At 45.9% G+C, this 19,193-nt stretch overlaps 2 protein-coding genes across 5 annotated transcripts in view; both read left to right on the forward strand.

The window, feature by feature from the left end:
- Nucleotides 1–8,848, forward strand: part of ccdc77 (coiled-coil domain containing 77) — an 88,157-nt gene extending 79,309 nt beyond the window's left edge. Inside the window, exons 10-11 of the mRNA XM_070900730.1 lie at nucleotides 5,766–5,918; nucleotides 8,257–8,848. Of these exons, the coding sequence (XP_070756831.1) occupies nucleotides 5,766–5,918; nucleotides 8,257–8,403 (300 nt within the window). The 3' untranslated portion in view covers nucleotides 8,404–8,848. The remainder of the gene's footprint in view (nucleotides 1–5,765; nucleotides 5,919–8,256) is intronic.
- Nucleotides 8,849–11,924: 3,076 nt separating this feature from the next.
- LOC139225819 (haloacid dehalogenase-like hydrolase domain-containing 5) overlaps nucleotides 11,925–19,193 on the forward strand; it is a 362,103-nt gene continuing 354,834 nt past the window's right edge. For 2 of the 4 annotated variants that reach the window (XM_070856663.1, XM_070856665.1), the window contains exon 1: nucleotides 11,925–11,991. In XM_070856663.1, coding sequence (XP_070712764.1) covers nucleotides 11,935–11,991 — 57 coding nt within the window. In that variant the 5' untranslated portion in view covers nucleotides 11,925–11,934. The remainder of the gene's footprint in view (nucleotides 11,992–19,193) is intronic. The other 2 variants (XM_070856664.1, XM_070856666.1) reach the window with 2 other exon arrangements.

The following is a 19,193-nucleotide window of genomic DNA, read 5'->3' on the forward strand; positions in this document are numbered from 1 at the left end:
GCTCAGAGATTGGGCTCAAGACTGGAAAATGTAGTATAACTTGGATAAGTGCAGTGTTATGCATGTGGCAGGGCAAATGCTCAACATTCATACACCCTTCAGCGAAAGCCATTAAAGAAGGTGGAGAGCGAAAGAAATTCGTGCTTACATCCTTAAAGGGACATGAGCAATGCCGTGTAGTGATAGCTAGAACAGATCGGGTGTTGGGGTATATCTGTCGGACAATTGAGTACAAGACGAGGCGTACTGTTTTGTCCTTGTACAAGACCTTGGAATACTGTGTCCAGTTTTGGTGGTCTCACATGGTGGGTGATATTGAGGCTTTGGAAAGGGTGCAGAGGAGGACCACTTGACTAATTCACAGTAGAAAGCACTTTAGTTATCAAGATAGACTAAAAGAGTTGGGACTCGACCTTAAGAGAATCGTAGACTTAGAGGTTTATGATAATGAAGGGAATAGACAGTGTTCCAGCTGACAGTTTATTCCAATTAAACAGGTTAGGCAGGACCAGGGGCCATAAATTTCAGTTGTGTAAGGCTAGATCTCGGTCAAATGTCAGGAGGTGATACTTTCCCCAGAGAATAGTGGGCCTCTGGGACAGGTAGCTGTCTCGTGCGATGGACACGGACTTGCGGAATTCCTTCAAGTGACCTGTTTCTGGCTGGGTCAGAGATCAGCTCTGTCAGAAGAGTGATCTCCTGGACTAGTTTCGATCACCTGGATGGGTTGGAGACAAATTTCCCGATTTGTTTTTTCCCAAATTGGCCTGGGGTTTTTTCTATAAATGTTTTGCCTCTCAGGAGATCACAGGGTTTCGGGGGGTGGAGTGTATATGTTATGACACAAGGTATCTCTATTGTGGGGGGCAGGCTCGATGTTCCAGAGGGTCTTTACCTGTTTTCAAATTGGTGGAACCACTGTTGGATAGAATACACTGCATCAGTGCTGTGGTCAACATGATGGTAATGCACTCGCACAATTCTCAGCGGATCTCAGTGCCAGCACTCACCATAATGGGGAATAAGGAACTGGCAGAGAAATTAAACAAATACTTTGTCTGTCTTCACAGAAGAAGATGCACAAAACCTCCTGGAAATAGTGGAGCACCAAGCAAGCATGAGGGACTGAAAGAAGTTAGTATTAGTAAAAAAAAAAGTACTGGAGAAATGAATGGGACTGAAAGCCAATAAATCCCCTGGACCTGATGGCCTACATCCTAGGGATCTGAAAGAGGTGGCTAAAGAGATAATTGTCATTTTCCAAAATTCCATAGAATCGAGAACAGTTCCCATGGTGTGGAAGGTAGCTAATGTAACCCCACTATTTAAGAAAGGAGGGAGAGAGAAAACTATGTTTCTGTGTGAAAACGGGGAACTACAGACCAGTTAGCCTGACATCAGTCATAGGGAAAATGCTAGAATCTATTAAGGACGTGGCAACAGGACACTTAGAAAATAATAATAGAATTGGGCAGAGTCAACACGGATTTATGAAAGGGAAATCATGTTTGACAAATCTGTTAGTATTTTGAGGTTGTAACTAGCAGAATAGATCAGGGAGAACCAGTGGATGTGTTGTATTTGGATTTTCAGAAGGCTTTCGATAAGGTGCCACACAACAGGTTATTAAACAAAATTCGGGCTCATGCGATTGGGTGTAATATACTAGTATGGATTGATGATTGGTTAATGCACAGAAAACAAAGAAGAAATAAATGGGTCATTTTTGGGTTGGAAGGCTGTTTCCAGTGGGGTGCCGCAGGGCTCAGCACTAGGTCCTTGCTTTCTGTGCTATGTATCAATGATTTAGATTTGAATGTAGGGGGTATAATTAAGAAGTTTTCAGATGACAGTAAAATAGGCTGTGAGTTTGATAATGAAGAAGAAATCTGTAGACTGCAGGAATATATCAATGTACTGGTCTGGTGGGCAGAACAGTGGCAAATGGAATTCAATTCAGAGCATTTGTAGAGGGCTCACAAGACAAGGGAATACACATTAAATAGTGGAATACTGAGAAGTGTAGAGGAACAGAGGGACCTTGGAGTGCATGTCCACAGATTCCTGAAAGTAGCAGGCCAGGTAGATAAGGTGGTTAAGAAGGCATACAGAAGACTTGCCTTTATTAGCCGAGGCATAGAATACAAGAGCAGGGAGGTTATGCTTGAACTGTATAAAACACTAGTTAGGCCACAGCTAGAGGACCCTGTGTGCAGTTCTGGTCACCACATTACAGAAAGATGTGACTGCACTGGCAAGGGTACAGAGGAAGCTGCCTGGACTGGAGAATTTTAGCTATAAGGAAAGATTGGATAGGCTGGGATTGTTTTCTATGGAACACAGGCGACTGATGAGAGACCTGATTGAGGTGTATAAAATTATGAGGGGCCTAGATAGTGGATAGGAAGAACCTATTTCTCTTAGCAGAGGTCAACAACCAGGGGGCACAGATTTAAAGTAATTGGTAGATGGTTTAGAGGGGATTTGAGCAGAAATTTCTTCACCGAGGGTGGTGGGGGTCTGGAACTCTCTCTGCCTGAGGTAGAGGCAGAAACACTTACCACATTTAAAAAGTACTTGGATGTGTACTTGAAGTGCCGTAACCTGCAAGACTACGGACCAAGAGCTGGTAATTGAGATTAGACTAGATGACCTTTTGTTGGTCGCCGCAGATATAATGGTAAGTACTGCAGGGAATAGAATGCGGCCAGGGTGATCTCCTGGACTAGTTTCGATCGCCTGGATCGGTCAGAGAGGAATGTTCCCAGATTTTTTCTCCCTAAATTGGCCTGGGTTTTTATCTGGTTTTTGCCTCTCCCAGGAGATCACCTGGCTCCAGTTGGGGTAGAGTGTAGATGTTTTTAGTAGAAGGGGTGTTGCAGTGGTGTGGGGCGGACTGGTTGGGCTGGGTGCTCGTTGCCTTTCCGTCATTATTCATGGGTTTGTCTGTAACCTTTAGGGATGTTGACGAAGGGCCGTGTGGCTCTTTGTCGGCCGGCGCAGACACGATGGGCTGAAATGGCCTCTTTCTGCGCTGTAAATTTCTATGTTTTTATGTTAAAAGGTGGTTAAGAAGTCAAACGGAAAGCTTGCCTTTATTGGCCGAATCATAGAATACAAGAGCAAGGAGATTATGCTTAAATTGTATAATACTTTGTTTAGGCCACAGCTGGAGTACTGCATGCAGTTTTGGTCGCCATATTATCGAAAGAACGTGATTGCACTAGAGAGGGTGCAGAGGAGATTTACTAGGATGCTGCCTGGAATGGAGAATCTTAGCTATGAGGACAGATTGGATAGGCTGGCTTTGTTCTCATTGGAACAGAGGAGGTTGAGAGGAGACCTCATCGAGGTGTACAAAATATTGAGGGGCCTGGACATAATGGATAGCAAAAGCCTATTTCCATTGGTGGAGGGGTCTATTACGCGGGGGCATAGGTTTAAGGTGGTTGATAGAAGGTTCAGAGGGGTTTGAGGGTCGGCTTCTTTATGCAGAGGGTTGTGGGGGTCTGGAACTCGCTGCCTGGAAGGGTGGTGGATGCAGAAACTCTCCACATTTAAAAGGTGCTTGGATGGGCACTTAAAGTGCTGTAACCTGCAGACCAATTGAACAAGTTTTTTGGTTCTGTCTTCACTAAGGAAGACACAAATAACCTTCCGGTAATACTGGGGGACTGAGGGTCTAGCGAGAAGGAGAAACTGAAGGAAATCCTTATTAGTCAGGAAATTGTGCTAGGGAAATTGATGGGATTGAAGACTGATAAATTCCCAGGGCCTGATGGTCTGCATTCCAGAGTACTTAAGGAAGTGGTCCTAGAAATAGTGGATGCATTGGTGGTCATTTTCCAAAATTCTATCGACTCTGGATCAGTTCCTATGGATTGGAGGGTAGCTAATGTAACCCCACTTTTTAAAAAAGGAGGGAGAGAGAAAACAGGGAATTATAGACCGGTTAGTCTGACATCGGTAGTGGGGAAAATGATGGAATCAATTATTAAAGGCATAATAGCAGTGCATTTGGAAAACAGCGACAGGATCGGTCCAAGTCAGCATGGATTTATGAAAGGAAAATCATGCTTGACAAATCTTCTAGAATTTTTTGAGGATGTAACAAGTAGAGTGGACAAGGGAGAACCAGTGGATGTGTGGTGTATTTGGACTTTCAAAAGGCTTTTGACAAGGTCCTCCACAAGAGATTAGTGTGCAAAATTAAAGCACACGGTATTGGTGGTAATGTATTGACATGGATAGAGAACTGGTTGGCCGACAGGAAGCAAAGAGTAGGAATAAACGGATCCTTTTAAGAATGGCAGGCATTGACTAGTTGGGTACCGCAAGGTTCAGTGCTGGGCCCCTAGCTATTTACAATATACATTAATGATTTGGACGAAGGAATTGAATGTAATATCTCCCAAATTTGCAGATGACACTAAGCTGGGTGGCAGTGTGAACTGTGAGGAGGATGCTAAGAGGTTGCAAGGTGACTTGGACAGGTTAGGTGAGTGGGCAAATGCATGGCAGATGCAGTATAATGAGGTTATCCACTTTGGTGGCAAAAACAGGGAAGCAGAATATTATCTGAATGGTGACAAATTTGGAAAAGGGGAGGGGCAACGAGACCTGGGTGTCATGGTACATCAGTCATTGAAAGTTAGCATGCAGGTACAGCAGGCGGTGAAGAAGGCAAATGGCATGTTGGCCTTCTTAGCGAGAGGATTTGAGTATAGGAGCAGGGAGGTCTTACTGCAGTTATACAGGGCCTTAGTGAGGCCACACCTTGAATATTGTGTACAGTTTTGGTCTCCTAATCTGAGGAAGAACATTCTTGCTATTGAGGGAGTGCAGCGAAGGTTCACCAGACTGATTCTCCGAGATGGTAGGACTGACATATGAAGAAAGACTGGATCGACTAGGTTTATATTCATTGGAATTTCGAAGAATAAGAGGGGATCTCATAGAAACATAAAATTCCGACGGGATTGGACAGGTTAGATGCAGGAAGAATGTTCCCGATGTTGGGGCAGTCCAGAACCAGGGGTCACAGTCTAAGGATAAGGGGTAAGCCATTTAGGACCGAGATGAGGAGAAACTTCTTCACTCAGAGAATTGTGAACCTGTGGAATTCTCCACCACAGAAAGTTGTTGAGGCCAGTTCGTTAGATATATTCAATAGGGAGTTCGATGTGGCTCTTACGCCTAAAGGGATCAAGGGGTATAGAGAGAAAGCAGGAATGGGGTACTGAAGTTGTATGACCAGCCATGATCATATTAAATGCTCGAAATGGCCGAATGGCCTACTCCTGCACCTATTTTCTATGTTTCTATGTTACGGACCGAGAGCTGGTAAATGGAATTAGACTGGATGACCTGTTAGCCGGCGCAGATACGATGGTAAGTACTGCAGGGAATCGAATACAGCCAGGGTGATCTCCTGGACTAGTTTTGATCACCTGCATGGGTTGGAGACGAATTTTCCAAGTTTTTTTCTCCCTAAATTGGCCTGGGTTTTCCCAGGAGATCATATGGCTCTGGTCGGGGTGGAGTGTAAAATGTTTCGGTGTAAGGGGTGTTGCAGTTGTGTGGGGCGGAATGGTTGGGCTGACTGCTCTTTGCCTTTCCGCCATTGTTCATAGATTTATATGTAAGCTTCAGGGCTGCTGACCGAGGGCCGTGTACCTTTGTCGGCTGGCGCGGACATGATGGGCCGAAATGGCCTCCTTCTGCGCTGTAAATTTTATGTTTCTGTGTGTACTGCTTTGATTCAGGAACGTTCTGATAAAACAGTGAAGCGGCTTCAACTAATGACACAGCGGTACGAGGCGCTGGAGAAGCGACGAGGGATGGAAGTGGAAGGCTTTAAAAGCGATATCAAGCTCCTGCGGCAGCGGCTGAAGGGTGTGGAAAAGCAACTGTTCAAGGTAGGCCCTGGCATTTCATATTCACCAGGATAACACTCTGCAATGTTGCTGTTTCAGCTTTTCTGAGAAGCTTCCATATCTTTGTCTCAGCACCTGAAATGACATCTGACCTGCTCTTGGGTCACTACCAATGACACTCCGATAGAACATTACTCAGTGTATTTACCCACTCAGCTGTTCATTGATCCGAGGAGTCACTTATCAGGGCCCTGTATCGGGGTACAAGGGGTTCAGGGCCGTATATAGGGGTACAAGGGGTTCAGGGCCCTGTATAGGGCTACAAGGAGTTCAGGGCCGTGTATAGGGGTACAAGGGGCGCTCGGCTGTGTATAGGGGTACAACATGGGGGTTCAGAGATGTGTATAGGAGGGGCAGAATAAAGGGATTCAGTGCCCTGTATACAAGGTGTTCAGGGCCAGAATTGATGATCCTTTTGCATGAAGATTCTTTTCATAATTTACCTGGGGTTAAATTCTATAAGTTCTAAACTTTGAAAATCAGGTGCCACAGATTTATTCAGCATACTATGGACAATAATACTTAAACATACACTTAACAAGAAACACAATCAATGCAGGTCATGATGGTTAGTTCTGCATTAAATAATTATATAAAAGTTGAAATAAATCCCCATACAGTGGTATTCCCCAGTGGTTGGTACTGGGACTCAGCTTTTCTTGATTTATATCAATGACTTGGACGTGGGTGTACAGGGCACAATTTCAAAATTTGAAGATGATACAAATGTTGGAAGTATAGTGGGAAGGGTAGTGATAGACTTCAGAAAGACATAGACAGGCTGGTGAAACGGGCGGAAACATTGTAGATCAAATTTAACGCAGAAAAGTGTGAAGTGATACATTTTGGAAGAAAGAAACTAAAGGGTGCAATCCTAAAGGGGGTACACGAACAGAGAGACCTGGGGTGTATGTGCACAAATCGTTGAAGGTGGCAGGGCAGGTTGAGAAAGCAGTTAAAAAGGCTTAAGGGATTCCGGGCTTCATAAATAGAGGTATAGAGAACAAAAGTAAGAAGTTATGATGAGCCTTTATAAAACACTGGTTCGGCACCAACTGGAGTATTGTGTCCAATTCTGGGCATCACACTTTAGGAAGGATGTGAAGGCCTTAGAGAGGTTGCAGAAAAGATTTATGAGAGTGATTCCAGGGATGAGGGACTTCAGTGACGTGGATAGACTGGAGAAGCTGGGGTTGTTCTCCTTGGAGCAGAGAAGGTTGAGAGGAGATTTGATCGAGGTGTTCAAAATCATGAGGGGTCTGGACAGAGTAGATAGAGAAACTGTTCCCATTGGTGAGAACCAGAGGACACAGATTTAAGGCGATTGGCAAAAGAACCAAAATGCGCTCAAGAAAAACCTTTTTTACGCAGCTAGTGGTAAAGATCTGGAATGCACAGCCTGAAAGGGTGGTGGAGGCCATGTCAATAATATCTTTCCAAAGGGAGTTGGATAAGTATCTGAAGGAAAAAGAATTCCCGGCTGCGGGGCAAGGGCGGGGGAGTGGGACTGGCCGAGTGTCGACATGGGCTCGACGGGCCAAATGGCCTCCTCCATGATTATAAGGAGAATTTCATTGATATCCCTCATCAATAAATTTACTTTTCATGACTTGCATGCTTTTTTCTCCTAAAGACAGCTTTTATCTTATTGATAGTTTCACTCTTGATACATATAATTAAAGATTTCACTTGGTGGAATAGCAATTCAGTGTTATTCCCTACCAGTCAAATCTTGGTTTGACAGAAAACCTATTAAAAGGGATGATATATACACAGATGCTTTCCTTTGCTGAACTAGCTGTTTTTCCACATTATTCTCAAATGATTCAATGAAACTCTTTAAATAAGCCTGTCACTGCTTCATCCTGAGGCTGCGTGCTGCTGCAGAGCCAGTCTGGACCAGTGCTACTTCAAATTCATTTAAACAGCCCTGCTGACCACGCAAAGGCTGATGGTTAACATTGTGACAATATAAAGAGAAACCAATAGCAGTATAATGTTGGTAGACGAGGACAGTCTGAATAATCCTGTCCTTACAGTCCACTAATGAATTGAACTTTCTGGTATCTCAGCGCTGATGATGTGGGTGCTGTTAGTTGGCAATGTCTGTGCCAATCATCAAACCTCTCCCCTCAGCAGAGCTCTACATATGCTGGCTGTTTTCTTGCTGCCTCTTGCCAGCCTTTTGCCGCTAGGATGGCGTGACTCCTCTCCTCCATTTCAATGTGCGTTCCTTATTCAGCAGCTTGATCCACGCCCTCGTCAGCTTACCGTTTCAATGCCCTCCCTTCAGCTGTGGGTTTTTCCCTTCTCTCTGCAGGTAACACTTGGAATAGGGCCTGACCAGGATCTCGCTATCCTTCACGAGGTGCGTCAAACAAACAGCCAGTCGAGGAAGATCCAAGGCGAGCTCAAGAATCTAAAGGCGAAGATTTATGGCTTAGAAAATCAATGGCGATTTGGCTGACGTCTCGTGATGCAGTCACTGCACTGTTTCAGTATCCGGTGTGGCTGTGTCAGTAGCACCAACGACAATATTTGGACATTGCATTCCGGCCATTGGACAGTGACTGTTTAAAACTAAGTCATGTGATGGGTTTGTGCCAACCTTACAAAGGGAGATCGAGCAAATCAGTGAAACGTGTTCTCGTGCAGTGCCTTTGCCCCTGACATGAATGGTTTACAATTCATCGAATGTTCAGTCAAAATTCTTCAACTTTACTTTCCCAGGAATTTGTTCTTTTTGCTTCTCTTTTTTTTAAATCCAGTAATTGTGTTGGGGGAAGAGAGCAATTTTCAAGGATGCTCTGTACAGACTGATTCTGTGAGGATATATTGGTATTCCCTGGACCAGTACTCGGCACACTGTTGAAATTGTTACAGGGGGTTGTTACGGGGTTAGAGGCGCTGTAGGTGGGGTGGGTGTTAAAGAAGGTTCTTGTTGTGTGGGCGGGGGGGTGTCAGATGGATCCTGCGGAGGGTGAGTTGAAATGGGAGAGTGTGTCCCCAGCCAGGAAACTGAGCCCAATCTGATCCCTAATGTCCCCACTCAGAAGAAGTAGTTCAGAAGGATTCTGAATTGAAGCAGCACTTTGTTGATCTGCATGGCTCAACACCACACTGGCAAAATAATTTATTCACTGAGTCCAAGTCATTGTTACATTCAATACAAAGAAATATGATTAAATGTAATGATGCATCCACTCAGTCCTGAGGGCAGCGCCTCTTTCAACACAAACCTTACATGTCACCATTACACGGTGTCCACACACAGGAGCCATCTGCCTGGGAGCTTTCCTATCCAATGTGCCAGCCAGGAGGCTGGGCTTTGCAATCGGGAGCCCTCGAGACTGCTGTCCTGATGTGTAAAACACACTGAAGTACTACTTCATGTTCCACAATTCTCCATCTACCAAAATCACAACCTTGGCAGCATTGTGAAACAGGGGAGCAGCTGGGTGATGTGTTGGGATAATATGGAGATGGTGACACCATAAATACCAGTTAGATTGACGTAGCCCAAGTACCTCTGGATTTGAAGGGATCTGTTTTGTTTATTGCTGTGAATATTCATCTGTTCAGAATTGTGTGTTCTGTTGTTTTTTTGCTTTAGCTGATTTCAGGGCTTTGCGTCTAGCTGTGAGATTGTGTGTCAGTGAATTTGAGATGAAGCTGGATGAATATTTGGCAAGGGAAGCGATTGGGGATGGGGCAGTGGGTACAAGACCACTCTGTACAAAATATTTTCAGTGTGGAGCTGACATGGTTCTTTTCTGGTCCTGTATGTTCTGTGTTCTGAACTAAACCTATCTGGAAGGATATGGAAAATTAATTATCGCGCTGACTTAACATGCAGCAGAAATGAACATGTATTGAGTGCAAAAATTGTGATGTGACCCAACCTTTAAAAAATTAGATGGGGTGGTGGGAGGGAGAGGTGGTGTGCCAGTGTTTGCGACTGTCCCATCACCTCTGGGAGCAGGACTCCATGTCATTGTGGCTCAGCTGTTGGCACTGAGTCAGAAGGTTGTGGCTTCAAGCCCCACTCCAGGACTGGAGCCCATAATCTGGGCGAGCACTGAGGGACTGCTGCATTGTTGGAGATGCTGTCCCTGCGTGCTTGTTCAGGTGGATGTAAAAGATCCCATGAAACTATTCAAACAGCAAGGAGTTAGTCTTGGACTTTGGTAGAAGACAACAATACCATCAGTAACAGATTAACTTATTCATCTTATTACTGTTTTCTCATCTTTCTGTGTGCAAATTCTGTTTGCCTACTAAACAAGGGACTACATTTAAAAAATAATTCATTATATATGTACTTTGGGGCATCGTGAGGTAAATGCAATGTCATTCTTTATACAACTCTAATCATAACTGAAGGACAAAAGAAAGTCTGCCCAGTACTTTCTACTATTTAACTGAGTTCCATGTTTTTGTAACAATAAATGTGGCCCCATGTCTTGCTAGTTTGAGTCTTTCATTATTTTAAACAATTAATCAAATCAAAACATCTATGCATTTCTCGAGTTAAAAGCCCCAGTGCACTCAGCCTGTCATGGTGACTAAGAGTCTTTAAACTTGGGATCAGTATACTGGCCTTGCTCTGAACTGTTTCCAGTCTGCACATTCCCTCATCAAGTGAGGGAACTAAAGCTGGACACTGTATTCTAGTTGAGGGCTAAACAAAGCCTTGTACAAAGACAGTGCAGTGTTTCTTGTTTTATATTTGATTGTCCTAGCACTAAATCCTAATCCATCCTAATACCTCAACTTTATTGACTGTAAAACGCTTTGGGACGTCTGGTGATCGATAAAGGTACCATATAAATGCAAATCCTTTCTTTCTCAAGACCAGGAGTAATTTGGTTATTCAGCTGCCTTGATGTACATATGTTTGCTGTTATCCCAACCCACGGACATTTATCTTTTAAGACATCTTCCAGATGTGAACATGTTCCTCCATCATGTCTAGATCTGCCTGTAGTCTATTTTTTTCATTGTAGCTCTTCACTGCTGGATATATCTTTTGTCATGGGTGAACATGTGGAAAATTACTCCAAAACCTTCATTCACATCATTGATCAAGAGTTCAATGCAGCGAAATTGGACGTGACCCACTTTGGGGGGGGACAAATATGGAAAGACTGTGTACTATAAATAGCATGAATTTGAAATGTATAGATGTGCAGAGAGACCATGTGTCCATGTATACAAACCCTTTTAAGGTGGTAGGGCAAGTTGATAAGGTGGTTAAATAGCATATGGGTTAGGAACATTTCCCTACTCCTGTTCCTTTTAGCCTGTTGTGCCAATATATGTAGAGGGAAATCACAGGGCCAACCCCTGGGGTGGGAGGGCAGGAGGGGGGTACAATCACAGGGTCAACCCCTGGGGTGGGAGGGGAGGGGGGGGGATATCTCTGGGCCAACACTGGGGAGGGGGGTGATCGAGGATCACAGGGCCAGCACCTGGGGCAGGGGGAAGAACGGACATGTCACAACAAGAGGACGGCTCGGGACAGTGTACGGAGGGGGACAGTCTGTGGGGTCGGGGGGGAACAGTGCCCAGGGTTCAATGCCCAGGGGTCAGCAGTCAGTGCCCGGGGGGCCAGCGTGTGTGGTCGGGGGGGGGGGGGGGGTCAGCGCCCGGGGTTCAGCGTGTGTGGTCGGGGGGGGGGGGGGGCCAGTGCCGGGAGTGAGGGGGCGGTGGCTTAGTTCCTCGGGGTGGTCCGGTCCCCAGGGGGGGGCTCAGTTGCCCGGGGTGGTCCGGTCTCCGGGGCTTCCGTTCCCTGGGCTCAGTTCCCCGGGGCTTAGTTCCCCGGGGCTTCCGTTCCCCGGGCTCAGGCTTCCGTTCCCCGGGGCTTAGTTCCCCTCGGCGCGACACGAAACGCTCAATGCCTGCAAGCTGCATTCTGGGAGATGCCATCTTTGTACGGTGCGTTACGTGTGACGGAGGGCGACGTGTTTACGTCACTGGCGGTGGAGGGGAGCGCGAGATGGAGGCGCTCAGGGTGTGTACGCGGACCCGGCGCTGGGCGGCAGTGAGGAGCCAGGTCAGCCCGCAATCTGTACCGTCCTACCGCAATATGTACCTCAATCTATACCGCAATATATATTTCAATATACACCGTCCTACCGCAATAATATAGAACATAGGTGCAGCAGTAGGCCCTTCGAGCCTGCACCACCATTCAATATCATGGCTGATCATTCACCTCAGTACCCCTTTCCTGCATTCTCTCCATACCCCTCGATCTCTTTAGCCGTAAGGGCCATATCTAACTCCCTCTTGAATATATCCAATGAACTGGCATCAACAACTCTCTACGGCAGGGAATTCCACAGGTTAACAACTCTCTGAGTGAAGGAGTTTCTCCTCATCTCAGTCCTAAATGGCCTACCCCTTATCCTAAGACTGTGTCCCCTGGTTCTGGACTTCCCCAACATCGGGAACAATCTACCTGCATCGGACCTGTCCAGTCCCGTCAGAATCTTGTATGTTTCTATGAGATCCCCTCTCATCCTTCTAAACTCCAGTGTATAAAGACCCAGTTGATCCAGTCTCTCTTCATATGTCAGTCCAGCCATCCCTGGAATCAGTCTGGTGAACCTTCACTGCACTCTCTCAATAGCAAGAACATCCTTCCTCAGATTAGGGGACCAAAACTGAAGACAATATTCCAGGTGAGGCCTCACCAAGGCCCTGTACAACTGCAGTAAGACCTCCCTGCTCCTATACTCAAATCCCCTAGCTATGAAGATCAACATACCATTTGCCTTCTTCACCGCCTGCTGTACCTGCATGCCAACTTTCAATAACTGATGAACCATGACACCCAGGTCTCGTTGCACCTCCCCTTTTCCTAATCTGCTGCCATTCAGATAATATTCTGCCTTCCTGTTTTTGCCCCCAAAGTGGATAACCTCACATTTATCCACATTATACTGCATCTGCCATGCATTTACCCACTCACCTAACCTGTCCAAGTCACCCTGCAGAATCTTAGCGTCCTCCTCACAGCTCACACCACCACTCAGTTTAGTGTAATCTGCAAACTTGGATATATTACACTCAATTCCTTCATCTAAATCATTAATGTATATTGTAAAGAGCTGCGGTCCCAGCATTGAGCCCTGCCGCACTCCACTAGTCACTGCCTGCCATTATGAAAAGGACCCGTTTATCCCGACTCGCTGATTCCTGTCTGCCAACCAATTCTCTATCCACGTGAGAACATTACCCCTAATACCATGTGCTTTGATTTTCCACACCAATCTCTCGTGTGGGACCTTGTCAAAAGCCTTTTGAAAGTCCAAGTACACCACATCCACTTGTTCTCCCTTGTCCACTTTACTTTTTACATCCTCAAAAAAACTCCAGAAGATTTCTCAAGCATGATTTCCCTTTCATAAATCCATGCTGACTTGGACCAATCCTGTCACTGCTTTCCAAATGCGCTGCCATTTCATCTTTAATAATTGATTCCAACATTTTCCCCACTACTGATGTCAGGCTAACCGGTCTATAATTACCCGTTTTCTCTCTCCCTCCTTCCTTTTTTAAACAGTGGTGTTACATTAGCTACCCTCTATTGTGTTCCGAACACAGTTGAGGCTGCACACAGGGAGGTTAAAGTAACAGTGACCTCAGTCTTTAACAAGACACTCCAGAGTGAGGAACAGGTCTTCAGGGCCGGCTTATATACAGTGCTCCCAAGGGATGCTGGGATCCCTTGGGATTTCAGGGAATGAGCTCCCTGGTGGCGGAACATGGGAGTGCATGCTTTACAGATACAAAACATCACTCCCCCGCGGAAAGTCAAAGTGAAAACTATTTACAAGGTGAGGCGGTCGGGAGCCTTTCTTTCCCTGGTGGACCGCCTCGGCACAAATGTCTGTTCTGGTGTGTTCGCTGTGCCTTTGCTGGGCTGGCGTGTTGTTGGCCCTGCAGGACTGCTAGGTGAGCCTGGCCTTGCTGGGCTGTTGGCCGTGATGGGTTCGATTTTCTGGTCCGGAGTGCTGTCGTTGATCCTTTGGGTGTGTGTTGTGGGCTCAAAAAAGGTGGTGTCTGCTATGGGTTGTTCAGGGCAGTCTGTGAACCGCAGCCTCGTTTGGTCCAGGTGCTTTCTGCAAATTTGTCCATTGTCTAGTTTGAGTACAAACGCCCTATTCCCTTCTTTAGCTATCACCGTGCCCGCAATCCACTTGGGACCATGTCCATAGTTTAGCACATACACAGGTTCATTCAGATCAATTTCCCATGACACAATGGCGCGACCATCATTTACATTTTGTTGCTGCCGCCTGCTCTCTACCTGATCATGCAGGTTGGGGTGAACCAGCGAGAGTTTGGTTTTAAGTGTCCTTTTCATGAGTAGCTCAGCCGGGGGCACCCCTCTGAGCGAGTGGGGTCTCGTGCGGCAGCTGAGCAGTACTCGGGACAGGCGGGTTTGGAGTGAGCCTTCTGTGACTCGTTTAAGGCTCTGTTTGATGGTTTGTACTGCCCACTCTGCCTGTCCATTGGAGGCTGGTTTAAACGGGGTTGAGGTGACATGTGTTAGATCTCTCAATTTTCAATGAAATGCGAACTCCGGTTGTAGTTGTAATGTAATTTTATTCTGGCAGCTGCAACAAGCTTCTGGCTTTAAGCCAGGCCTTTGTCCTTCTGTGACCATATGGCCAAAATGGCTGTACTTATACCTGACTCAGTTTACAGAAAAGAACGCGCCTTCTTTTGACCTTATTGGCTCAATTGATACACTGTTAATCTTTAATTGGCTTGCTACCAAAGGTCCTAAAATGTCAAGTTGATTGATGACTTAATGCAACATGCTGAGTTGCATGTAGCAGCTTTGACTTGGGGCCTGTGAATTCTCACATCCTGTCTGAATGCAGCCTGTTTGAATTCTCTATCAATCCCCCCTTTGATTCTTTCACAAACTAAATCATAAAACATCAGCTATCACTGGTTAAACATTCTACAAAATAATTTCATACATGTTAATAGAGCTTCCTTCTAAAATTTGTTGATGTGTTTCACCACATGTCCGGACTAGTAGCTTCCACACAAATTTACACCAACTCGAATTCCATCGTAGCCACAATGGAAGTCTGGCTTTAGTAGATTAATGAACCTTATTCCAATTTAATCCAAATCAATATCTTAATTCAACCAGTAAACAACCTTCCCTTAAGCATAACATACCCCTGTGCCACGTACAGACGGTCTGCTGGGACCTGCTAGGTGTCTCATCTGCGGGACAGCAGCTACAGCCGCCTGGTCACAACAACATTTAATCAACATAAACAAACAATATAAAAGTAAAATAATTACAATGAATGGAATTAAACCTTCCACCAATGAAGTTCCTATTGAACCTAGCCATTCAGTGGCTCCGCTCCACAAAGTGAATGATGGGGGTTGCTTAAGTTTTCTGCCTCCTTTTGGATATGCTCCGCTAAGTGGGTAATTTCTTCGGAGCTATCTGGGATACACGTGCAACACTCAGTTCCGAGTAGGGCGCAAGTACCTCCCTTTTCAGCCAGGATGTAGTCGAGGGCCAGTCTATTCTGAAGGGCTACTGTGTGGATTGCTACCATTTCTGCATTGATTTTAACTAGGGCCTCTGAGGTATCATTGGCTACCCGTTCCACAACGGATGCCATGTTAATGGATTCCCTTGCCAGTCTGGCGGTCCCATTCCTGGGGATCAGAATGGCAAAGAACCTCTCTGTTTCTGTGATAGCTCTCTTAGGACGGTGTAAATGTTCCGACAGTGACTCTATATGATACATATATGGCACAATATAGGCTAAATAGCAGGATCCCGTCCAATTCTGGGGCAGCCAAGGGTAGGCCTTGAGGCCACATACCCAATAGGTGCCATTATAGGCAATGAATGTTAGCTGTTTCTTTGTCAGCAACACTCCGGGGCCTGTCCAGGCTTTTCCATCTGTTTTATTCAGAATCCCCGTTACGTTAAGAATTCCCACATCAGCCCAGTTTGGACGGTTCCGTGGCTTGATTACATTATAATTCCGGGAGCAGTTGCTATACCCCTTATTTTGGCCTCCTTTGATGTTTCTAATCAGACAGACCGATTCCCCCGGTCTTCCTATTCCCGTTGCATTAGTGATAACAAAAAATGGGGGCCGTTTGGAATTATTGTACCACGGTTGGTATCCCCCTTCAAAGGTAGTCAGATTGTAACCTGCTGACTTCCATTTACGTGCCCAGTTTTCCGTATCCTGAAACGCATTGCCTGTTTTGTTTTGATTAATTATCCACTCAGCCATTTCCGAGATATTCAAGGGAACTGGCCTCAAGGGAATCCCTCCCTTTGAGTGAATAGGAATATGTGCACACACCCAATAACTAGAAATGTTACCTTGTTTGGCATAAATGTATGACATATATAAAAAGGTATTTACATGTAATTCCCTTGCTACCCTACTATTTCCCTTTGGTGCAGAGGGTCGGCTAGTAAGAAGTAGGCCTATGCCTAGAATACCTACAATCAGTAATACAGTAAATTTATACATTTTGGCAAAAAAGTAATTGTCCTTATCAGATTTCAGCTTCAGTTACGGGTGCTCGTTTAACCAGGCTTTCTTTCCTTGGACTTTAACAGCTGCCTGGGTGGTCAATAACACTTGGTAAGGTTCCTCCCACTTGGCACCCAAAGGTTCTTTATGCAACTTTTTCACGTACACCCAGACTCCCGGGATGATGTCGTGTCCTCCTTCGGGTGGATTACCCCAAGCTGCCGATATCTGTCGGGAAACAGAACTAATAGCATTGGTCAGGTTCTGACAGTATGATAACAAAGTGTCACTCATTAAGTGAACATCAGCTTTCCGTAAATCAATAGTTCCTGGCAGCGACATGGGTCTTCCTGTTATAATTTCAAATGGGCTTAGACCTGTTGTTCTGTTTGGGGTTGCCCTAATGCTACATAGTACTATTGGGGCCATGGTGTTCCTTCTTGGTGATGTTGTTTCAGAGTTCGATTCATTCGCTCTACTTGTCCTGATGATTGTGGATGATAAGGACAGTGTAAATCCCACGTAATGTTCAGTAACCTACAGACTTCTTGGCAGACAGCACCTGTGAAGTATGTTCCCTGATCTGAGTCAATGCTACTCGGGACTCCTCATCGGGGAATGTAATCCTTACACAAGACCTTTGCAGTGTGATTGGCTGTGGCTCTTTTAGTTGGGACAGTTTCTACCCATCTAGAGAATCTGTCGACCATGACAAGAATGTTAGTGTATCCTTGGCATGAAGGAAGAGATATATAATCAATCTGCAGATGCTGGAATGGTCCGACAGGGGCAGGGGGCCTCAGTTGGGGCATTACCGTGATGGGTCCAGAATTATTTTTCTGGCAGACCACACAGCGGTCTGCTACCAGCTGGGTATGTTTTTTAAATCCCCGACCCCACCAGCTTTTCTGAAACTGTGCCGTCATCTGTTGTGAGGCCAAGTGTCCCCACGAGTGAATCTGTTGGGCTAAAAAAGGCATAAGCGCTTGTGGCGCGACTGGCTTGTCGGTAACTCTTTGTCTCCAGACACCATCTTCACATACCTTAATTCCTGCCTCAATCCATGTCCATTTTTCCTCTCGGGAGCACTCGCCTTGCATTGTTTGAAGGTCTCGTGTCAGAGTCCTGAGTGCTTTCAATCTGCACATCTGTGTTGGTTCTTCTGGGGGAGCGCCCTGTGAGGTGGCATCTTTAGCTGCCTGGTCAGCTAGGGCATTTCCCTGTGCTTCCGTGGTATTTTCCTTAGTATGGGCCTTACACTCCAGGATGGACACTTCCTGAGGTAATTGTATGGCCTCTAGTAAGTCTTGGACTTCTTTTCCATTTCGGATAGGTGTACCAGCAGCAGTAGGAATCCTCTTTTCCGCCATAACAGACCAAAGTCGTGAGCGACTCCAAAAGCATAACGCGAATCTGTGTAGACATTAGCTGTCTGTCCTTCTGCTATTCGACATGCTTCTGACAGGGCCCGTAACTCGGCCTGTTGTGCTGACGTTCCTGAGGGTAAACATCCTTTTGCCACTACCTCATATAAGGTTGTAACTGCCCATCCTGCTTTTCTGTACCATTGCCAACAAAGGAGGAACCATCTGTAAACAGGATGAGGTCTGGGTTGTGCAGAGGCTCCTCTGCTGCTAAAGCTGCTTCTTCTGTTTCTTTTAAAATCTCCACGCAGTCATGCTCTTCACATTCTCCCCCCTCTTGCTCCCTCGATTCTGACATCAGGAGCATAGTTGCGGGATTAACCGGGCTGGCCCGGACGATATCGAGATTAGGAGCTTCCAAAACTGCTGTCCAGCGGGTCCATCGAGCTACCGTCACCTGAGACATTCTATTCATAGACAGCAAAGCGTGTACGGTGTGGGGACACTTGACAATCAGCTTTTGGTCGAGGACTAGACCCGCAGTGGTCATTACCGCTCGACATGTAGCTTCCATGGCCCTTCAGCAACTTCCCCATCCGAGGGCTACCACATCCAGTTTTGCCGAATAATAGCCAATAGGTCTTTGCCGATCCCCATGTTCTTGTGTCAGTATAGCTGTCATATATCCTTCTTTCTCATGGACAAACAGGGTAAATGGCTTACCACTGTCGCGGATTCCCAGAGCCGGTGCTGAACACAAAGCCTTTTTCAAACTCAGGAAGGCCTCTTGCTGTTCCTTAGTGAGGGTGATGGCTTCTTTAGAGGCACGTTTCCCCTTTAAAATATCATTCAATGGCTGAGCAAGCTGTGTGAAGGAGTCAATCCAATTCCTGTTAAAGTTACACAATCCCAAAAAAGACCTTAGTTACTGAATAGTGGTGGGATTTTTAGCAGCCCGAATGGCTGCAGTTCTATCCTGGGTAAGTTCTCTCTTTCCTTGTGGAATCTTTTGTCCCAGGTATACAACCTCTTCTTGGGATATTTGTGCTTTGTCGATGCTGGCTTTATGTCCTTTCAGCCGAAGGTGATCCAGCAAAGCTCGTAAATCTTGTTCATGCTGTTCTGCCGTATTTGAAGCTAGCAGGATATCGTCTACATATTGGATGACGGGAGGTAATTCTCGCAAATGGCTTTGTAAAGCCATGTGGAATACCGTAGGGCTGTTGTGGAAACCCTGCGGTAACCGGGTCCAAGTATACTGTTGTCCTTGGACCGTGAAAGCAAACCACTGTCGAACCTCCGGTGCCAGAGGCACCGACCAAAATCCGTTGGCCATATCTATAACC

This window comes from Pristiophorus japonicus, chromosome 15 (genome assembly GCF_044704955.1).
Source record: "Pristiophorus japonicus isolate sPriJap1 chromosome 15, sPriJap1.hap1, whole genome shotgun sequence".
Taxonomy (NCBI): Eukaryota; Metazoa; Chordata; class Chondrichthyes; family Pristiophoridae; genus Pristiophorus; species Pristiophorus japonicus.